Source organism: Sitophilus oryzae, unplaced genomic scaffold (assembly GCF_002938485.1).
Source record: "Sitophilus oryzae breed Bouriz unplaced genomic scaffold, Soryzae_2.0 scaffold_818_pilon_pilon, whole genome shotgun sequence".
In the NCBI taxonomy this organism is placed as follows: domain Eukaryota; kingdom Metazoa; phylum Arthropoda; class Insecta; order Coleoptera; family Curculionidae; genus Sitophilus; species Sitophilus oryzae.
The window spans coordinates 357,056-366,493 of record NW_022147437.1 but is presented as its reverse complement, the minus strand read 5'-3'; the positions used below and the strand labels follow the sequence as shown (position 1 = coordinate 366,493).

The 9,438-nt window shown below is 29.9% G+C and overlaps 1 protein-coding gene across 1 annotated transcript; it reads left to right on the top strand.

Annotated features, from left to right (window-relative positions):
- The first annotated feature begins 3,279 nt into the window (after positions 1-3,279).
- Positions 3,280-8,266, top strand: LOC115889658. Its single transcript, XM_030909715.1, has 5 exons — positions 3,280-5,041; positions 5,095-5,325; positions 5,405-5,479; positions 5,547-6,275; positions 6,332-8,266. The coding sequence occupies exons 1-5, from the start codon at positions 4,945-4,947 to the stop codon at positions 7,609-7,611; spliced, it is 2,412 nt and encodes an 803-aa protein (XP_030765575.1). The 5' UTR covers positions 3,280-4,944; the 3' UTR covers positions 7,612-8,266.
- Positions 8,267-9,438: the final 1,172 nt, after the last annotated feature.

Below are 9,438 nucleotides of genomic sequence, written 5' to 3'. Positions count from 1 at the left end.
GTACGAACATATTTATTTCCTATTTTGTTGATAAAAATGTTGTTTTTTGATTTCTAACAATGTATAAATTATAATCAATGTTTCCATTAATGTAATATGTTATATATTTCTTTTTTTTCAGTTAAAATTTTAGGATTGAATTTTCTTAAATATATACATTTGTTTTATTCAATGTTTTGAATAAAATAATTTATATAATTTAAGCAATTTTTCCATATTTTGTTTTTAGTTTTTAGTGTTTTTAGAATTAAAGAAGTGTGTTCTTATTTTTTATGTACGCAATATCGGATTACTTATTTTGTTGATAAATTTTGTTTTTTATGTATGAAAACATCAACTTTCCTCTTTGTTAAATAAATAAATGTTTTTTTATATTTTAAATAATAAAACTGTTTTATTCAATAAAACTATAGTTTAGCGAATACATTTAACTGACTTAATCACTTAACAATTCGAATTTCGGATATTAGTACTCAGTACTCATTAAAGTATTCGATTCCAAATTGTACTCGATTCCGAAGTACTCGATTCCCTAAAGTATTCGATTCCGCCCATCACTAATTGTAATAATGAATAGATTAAACTATTAAAAAAAACAGAGCCGGACTTGAAATTAGTGTAAATAAATTGTGTTCAAATTTCCGAAACAAGAAACTAGGAGGCCGAGTTCTTTCAAAATCTGAAATAAAAAATGCAGGTCCGTATTTAAAAAAATTAAGTTGGCCTCTGTATCTCACAAATTATCAAATAATTTGAAAATCTAAAAATACTGTCAGATAGCTCTGACAAAGTGGCTATGAGAGTGTCTAATTAGTTTTTTGATTTTATAAAAAGTAACGTCAGAAAAAAATAAAATTGATTTTCAAAAAAATCCGTTTTTTCTAGAAAACTCAGCAATCCTTGAAATTTTTAAAACTTTTTTGATAACATCTTGGTGAACATCCCAAGGTGCAACTTTGCCCCAATTTAACCATCTTCGTATCTATTACGGTTTCCGAGATACCAATGCTCGTACCTCGAATTTGTAGCACACTGTATAGTAAATTGCCCCGATGTTGCGTTGGAAGACATAACAATTAAATATTTTGAGCCGGGCCATACATTCATGGCCGCAGATGCATTCTATCATCAGTTCAAAAGTCAACTTGCTGAAAATGCAACTAGCTAATTTCTTCGACTTTGCTGATTATACTTCGAAGTACAAGCTGCAAAAGCTCACATCTAGAGTTTTTTCAAGATAATAACTTCAAAGATTTGAAAGATGTATTTTTGGCAAAATATGTCAAGGGCTCGTTAACAAAACCACAAGAACGTGTGGCATATCGTGGCATCAGTTTGGAAAGAAGACCAATCTGATTGCAAAATTAAAGGGCCATATTCCTGAAAACAGAATGAAATTTTGGCAGGAATTGCCTTGTCATAATGAGCCTGATGACCATGTTGATGACATTAAATAATATCTTTGTTTATTTTAGTGTGATTTATGTAACCAAAGCAGAAGAATTATGTTTACTTTTTGTAGTTAAAACAAAGAATTATGTTTATTTTTTCATTGTGTGATAACTTTATTTAAGCACAAATTTATTAGCACAAATGTTTTATTTCTTTGCTATTGTTTAAATCAATAAATGTTTATGTTGGCGTGAAATTTTGTTTTCATAGGACCTATTTCCTAAGTTTTTAAAATATCTCGCAGCCAAGTTTACATAGCAAAAAGGTCCTAAGTGAAAAAAAAACACAATATTTCAAAAACTAACTCTTTTAGACAAAAATTTCTGTGAACTTATTGTTCTTTTATAGCATTTCATTATGCTTGAAAAAATTTATCACGTAGGTATAAACAGTTTCAATTATTTCTTAGAAAGAAAGAAAAAGTCTAATATATCAAAACAAGGGGAGATTTTGCAGATAAGACCTCTTGTTTAAGGAGGGCAGTATTAGTAAAAATGCGTGCCGATGAAATATCAAAAACAGTAATTTCAGATATATTAATATGCAGTTATGGCGAAAGTCAACTAAATAGGTATAAGAGAAGTCAATTGGCGACAATGGTTTCTAACAAGCTAAGAGAACTGGCAAGACTTTTAATTGTCATGAAACAATTAACTGGTGTTGAAAATTTTTTTGATATCCTAAAACAAGAATTGTTCGACAGTATTGTAACTGTAACAAAAATTATTAGCGGGTATGATAATGAAAAGATAACATTTAAAGCTGCCAGTCTGGCTATGCATATGAGTTCCCGATTAACACAGATATGTGATATATACTTGTATTCATTTAAAACTTCCCAATATGGCGGACTTCAGTATGGGAGGCTTAAAAAACGAAAATCTCTAGACTGGAATCGACTGTAGTTCAAATCAATGTTCAAAATTGATAATCTGTGGTAAATCTAATTGAACTCTGAATTGGCTGATAGTGACGTTTACGGCCCCTTTTTCTAAATATTTTCATTATTTTTGAGTTTCTATTCACAGATTCTACTTGGATTTTGTTCTTTATTTAACCTGCAGCCTGCAGTACTAATTATATAGTTATAAATAATCTTTTTCAATTGATCAAGAACTGAGCAATAGGCTGAAGATATTCAAAATGTGTAAAACGCTTAAAACGTATTAGGAAAGCATTGACCTGTCCACAAATTCGTGAAAAATAAATTAGGTCCAGATGTTTGTAAAAAGGTCTCTAATTATTTTGAGAAGTTTCCTCGTATCAGTAATTTTCAGGTTTGTAATATGTATATGATAATAAATAGATTAAAACTTATATTTCAGGAAACAGCGCGGGCATTACAGATTGTTGTAAATCAGTTTTAAAATATAAAGATTAAACCTTCTTTATATTTTAAAACTGATTTAAAAAACAGGTTTAAAAGTTGAATTAGTAGAGAAGACCTAAATAAGATAATGTTGGTAATGGGACCAAAGATAAATAACACTTAAAATATATAATATGTACAATAATTATTGTAAGTAGTTTTTATGAACCTGTTTGATATCTATTGCATTGTTTTTATATTTCTTGAAATATATATTTGTTTACTTTACAGGATTCACAAAGAATAATAAAAAATACAGTTGTTCACTAAAAGCACTTAAGGTTTGTAACAGATGTAGTTAGAATATCAAACACCAAACCAAACCAAAAATTATGTTTTATTTTACTGGTATTCCTCACATTTGAAAGGAAAGTCATTTCATAAATAAGCAGAAGGACATCGTATAGTACCCTCTATATTAATAATAATTCTTTTTTATCCTATACTTGTTAGTTCTGCCGTCCTAATGAAGAACGCAGTAACTCGATTTTTTTCGATTTTGAGATTTTGGTGAATTCGTATTCTTGAACATATTCTCTATCTTTCTACCAACTCAGTTTTTCCAAAAAAAATTTGGTTTTTTCAAAATTTGAAAAAAAAGTTTGCAGTAACTCGCTTAAAGCATCATATTACTAGTTAAAAACGCAGTAAGCACTTATCCTAGCGAGAAATGCAGTATTTAAAAATATACTGTGTAACTGCTTTGGATCTCCATTAAAAAAATCACTTTATTTTAAGGTAAACTGCAGTAACTTAGAAATCCTAATGAATAACGCAGTACAACAAACTTTGCTATAATTTATACATGTACAAGGAGTCAAAAACATCATCTATTACTAACAAAAAACGCAGTACGATGGATTATCCAATCACAATGCAGTATTCACAAATAACTTACGCCTATACCCTTGTATTAGTGACGCGATACGTCACACTTTGCTAAGGAAAAGTGCAGTAACTTTTCCCGCGTAAGCTTTAACGGTTTTCTAACCTATTTCATTTGCAAGATTACTGTTGATGAATCGTATTTCTGTCTCTGTTTAAACTTATTAATGTATAAAGGACAGAAAATACACTGAAACAGCATATTTATTGTAAGAATGAACAGATCGATTTGAGCTTTTAGCTGATGCGAAGGTGCGAAGGTGTTTAAATAATAATTATTAATTTAGTATTATAAATAATATAATATTATTACCGGGTTATCAAATAGTAAAAAATATAATTAAAAATTGTGTGTTTTTGTGGTTTTGTCGTCATAATGGATAGCAAGGTAAGTCTGTGGATTTATTTCAATTTATTAGTAGAAAATTTACGGCCGTTAGTTAGGTACGTGCAATAAATTTACCAGACGATTTTTTAAAAAATATTTTACGAAAAAAAATCCTATAAACATGCTAGGTTTTCAGAGTTTTAAAAGAAAAACTACATTTTAATTCGTTAAAAATATAAAATCGTTATTTATGTATCAATTGTGTTAAGTGATACTTTTTTTACGAATGGGATTGTTTTTCATTTTAAAAAAAGAACTTTCCACACGTGTTTCATACAATATTTTTTCTTATACCCTCAATTTTTTCCCGAAAATTCATTAAATAAAGAAAATAAGTCGTTAACTTTACACCGTAGTGGCGTAAAGTAAATTTACTTTACACACTAGTAAGTGCGTAAAGTAACGAACTAAAAACCAGTGCGTCAGGTGTCAAATTTTTGCTGATGCAATTTTTTGGCAGACTGCTTTACGCACTAGTGTGTAAAATACTTATTTTATGCACTAGTGCGAAAAAGTGCTACTTTATACACTGTTTTTAGTGCGTAAAGTGAGTACTTTACACACGGTAGTAGAAAACCCTTTCATGGTACATACTTAATTAACACCCTGTGTATTTAGGAGCAAGTATTAATAAGAAAATTTATAAAAATGTTTCGCCTTATTTGAAGCTATCATCATTAACATAGCCCAAAAATTTCGGTCTAGTTTTTGATTTTTAATTTTTTCTTTTTACTTTACTCTCTGTATCTCCCAAAAGTCCCAGGCGCTGAGCTGGTTTTTTTAATATTGTTTAAATACTGAATAAATGTTTTAACTGTATTTTTAGATAAGTTCAAGAACTAAATTATTAATGTCCATTGCATGTAAACGAAAAACAGGTGAATCTATGGAGAATATCCGTAGTGAATCTGGTAAAAAAAGTGGTGTTGGTGGTGTAACTGGTGGTGGTTAGTCAAGGTTTTGGTAGTTAGTAACTCGTATTTTAATGATATTTTTACAGGAAAACAAGCGAAATTAGACTTTCAAAAAGCCGAACTATCCTACAACTACCCCGAAATAAATTTGGCCAATAAGGAAAATGTGGCATTATTCCTTAATGATAACTCTAGTAGTGTAACTTGTGAAGAAAAAATTAATGACAAAGTTGTTGATAATAATCGATATGATAAAGATGAAATTTTCCATCAAGTTGCTGACGATACTATTCCACCTTTAACCACTAATAATAAAGGTGTGTCTTTATCTAACTAAATTTATGGCGGTTCAGTTTTTTGTAACTTAAGAAAATGCGTTTTATTAACTATTTTTAGATCAAACATCTGATTTTATTGAAACTGATTTGAAATTAAAGGATAGGAATCACACACCATTAGGACCCGTAGATGGTAAGTTTTACAACTTTTTTTAATAATTAAATAAGGGTAATAGTATTAAGTTGTGTACTTTTTGCAGAAAATGTTTCTCATGAGCATCCAATAATACCTAGTGATAAAGAAATAGATATTAGCGCCATCAATGATTTTATTTTGACTGATGACCTAAAGGCCGATGAGGGTTTATTAGAGTTTTCATTTAGAAGCAGTATTTTTGACGAAAGTGTTTTAAATAATTTAGAAAATGAGCCCCCGCAAATATCTCCTGAAAATTCTTCAAAAATTGTTATTCACGATATTCAGATTATTCCCCCAAGAACTGAAAATCCTCAATTAGAAAGAGACCCACCAGGTACTAACGAAAATCCTACTCTTACTAAGAAGGGTGAAATACGTAAGAGAAAAAAATACAACATTTCTTTAAAAGAACGTTTAAAACAAAAAAAAGAAAAAGCAAAAGAAAAGTTTAATTTAAAACCCCCATGTAAAAATTGTCCAAAAAAATGCAACCTTCATATTCCAGAAAATAGGAGGATTGAACTAAATAAAAACTATCAATCACTGAATTTTACAGACAGAAAAAAATTTATCCTAAGCAATACAGAGCAAACTGAGCTAAATAATACTGAAAACTCCAAAAGGTGCCGCAGCATTACATATTATTTTCAGGATGAAACTGGGAGAAGAATCAAAATTTGTAAAACGTTTTTTTTAACCACTTTAGGCTACCACGAAAAAAATGATAGATTTATTTTACAAGCTATCAGCAAAAGTGACAATCACATATCTGTTTCTTCTGACATGAGAGGTATTTACAAGGAAAATAATCATATGCATTTACTAAATTATTTATTTTTGTTTTAGGAAAATATCCTAAAACAAGAAAATTTAATAAGGATGTTATAGAAGCACATATTGAGAGCTTTCACCCATCAGTGTCCCATTATCGAAGGGAGCATGCTCCAAATAAAAGGTATCTACCAAGTGATGTGTCGATTACGTTAATGTATAAAGACTTTTTAACTAAACACCCTACCTTTTATTGTTCCTACGAGTTGTATAGAGTAGCCGTAAAGGCTAAAAATATTTCGTTCACTAAACTGGGACATGAGGAGTGTGAATGTTGTGCAATATTTGAAAACCATTGCCACTCAAAAGAAAATATTGATCCTGATTGTGACATCTGTAAGACCTATACCAAACACATAAAAAAAGCGGAGGAATCCAGAAATATGTATAGGAACGATGCCAAAATGGATCATAATAACAATTTGGAGGTCTGCTATTCCGCAGATTTGCAAAAGGTTATTATGCTTCCAAGGTTAGATCAATATAAAATTGCTCTATTTACCCCGCGAATTATTGTTTTCAATGAGTCCTTTGTACCAGTTGGAAAGAAATGTGGCTTAAAACCCATAGCTTGCATTTGGCATGAGGGTATTGCTGGCCGGAAAAAAGAAGATATCATTAGCACATTCTACTCCTTTTTTCTGGAAAACCGTGACAGCAGAATCATTACATTGTGGCTGGACAACTGTTCAGCCCAAAATAAAAATTGGACATTTTTTTCTTTTCTTGTATATATAATAAACAGTTCAGAAATACAAGCAGAAAAAATATGGGTAAAATATTTCGAACCAGGGCATACTTACATGAGTGCCGACAGTTTTCATCACCAGGTAGAACTGTCGATGAAGTATAAGGGCACCTTAAGCGACTTTAAAGACTTTAGTGATGCAGTACAGGCGGCTAATTCCGGAAAAGTCACGGTTCTTGAAATGAGAATTAATAATTTCTTTAACTGGATTGATCAGACCTCCCAGGTCAAAATTAAAAAAATGCAGCCTCGTCCATACATGACAGATATAACTATGATCTTGGCGGAACGAGGCAAACAATATTTAACTTACTTCGATAATTATAATTTAGAAGATCCTAAAACTTTATCATTTTTAAAGGCTAAACCAGAACGAGATGGGATCCCAAAACCACTGCCTTGCACTAAAGCCAGGGGCATTAATAAAAATAAGAAAGAGGGCATAATTAATAAATTGTGCCCCCTCATGGCAGAAGGGAGGCGGCAGTTTTGGTATAACATTGACGTTGATGACAATGTCAATGATTTAAATAGTTCCTTTGAATAGTTTTTTGAAAGTATTTTTATATATTTTTCTATACTTATACTTACCTGTATTTTATTCAATTATGTTATTGTTTAAAAAAATTTGGTTGTCACGGTTCGCTTAGGGAGTCCAATTTCACCCTTGTTTTTAACTATGTATTTAATGTATAGATTTTCAAATAAACACTCCCAATTCAATGGCTACATTTTTTATTAAACCTGTCCCTTTTGCCCAAAAATTATATTTTTCGTTATTATAGGTACCAAAAAATCAGCTTATTACTTAAAATAAATATTATTGGGGTATGGTTTCGCAAAATTAATACGTAAAGTTAGGTCCTCTTTTCATATATTAGTACGGCGGCATATCAAAGAATACTAGTGATAAATGCAGTAAAATGGCAACAATGCGGTACTTACTGCATTTCTTACTAGTAATTATGAAGTTATGGTGGTTACGATGCTAGGCTAAAATGCATTATCGTAAATTATTATTAGTCAAAATGACTATATATGCACAAAAAATATTCAAAAAAGTCAAAAATAATCTATATTTTCCAACTCTATTCAAATTTTTCAAAAAGTCTTATAAAAAAGCAACAAACAGTGAACAAACAGTAAAACCTATTTTCCCCAAAACTTACTTTTTCGAGTTACTGCGTTTTTCGTTAGGACGGCAGAGTTGACGCATCACTTACTAGGTATAAAATTTAGTACTGATTCCAAACCTATAGTTGTGGTTGTGATATTCTGATGTGTTTCTGGCAATTTAAAATAAGTTAATACTTAAACAAACATTTGGCTTCCTGACAGGAGTGTGAAACATAAATTTAATAAAGGCATAATGGAGAAATGTCTCTGATTATTACAGCTCTGGTAATTTTGGATGTGACTGTTTTTGCTGTTGTTATTTTAATAAAGTATATTTAAAGGAGTTTGAGTATTTCTTTTTTTCCTCTAATTGTGTTCTAATCTTTATATATAAATTTTCATAAATTATATCTACAAAATTTATTACCTTATAACTTTTTGCTAAAGACTTTGTAGTTGATACAGTTTAACGGCATACAAAAGACAGTATATATAAATGGCCAGTATATGGACAAGTATACAAGTATACAAGGAGGCATACAATAAGTATAAAGTATGGCCCAATGGACAGTATTCAGTATATAAAAGAACTATTTAAATAAGATGTTTGAAAATATATAGCTGTTTTTGCACACTTCAATTCAATTTGTGATTAACTGTACTGAAATAAAAACAACTTAAGAGAAATGGGGTGATATATCAACTATAACATGAAACGCATCATCGTATTTCCAAGTCTTCTATTAATTTCACTTATTAAACAAATAATTATTCAATATGATAATTCTAGGAACTCGATATCGTCAAAACATGAAAAACAAAATTCAATTCCTATAGTTCTTACGTCCGGTCCCTTTAACTAAAATATAAGAAACAGGGAGTTAATATTCTCACTGAGAAAGTTTATAAAATACCTTCAGTAAAATCTCTTCGGATCTGCGGTAAAATATCTTTATTCTTATTAAATAATTTCAATATTCTATGATTTTATTTATGATTTATGACAACCACCTAATAACCTAACTTTAACGTCAACTTGACAATCCTGAAAAATGTTATTGTTAACTAAAGAGTAAATCAATTTCTGAATTCGCTAACGCCAACTTATTTTTCATTAAAAAAAATTACCAATTTTCGTAACTAGGTCGGCCATATTGAGGAACTTTTAAAAGAATTGTACTATAGCTACCAAAATGCTTATTAAGAAAAGCCTTTTTTTAGAATGTGATAGTCCTGAATTGGCATTAAAAAATATAAA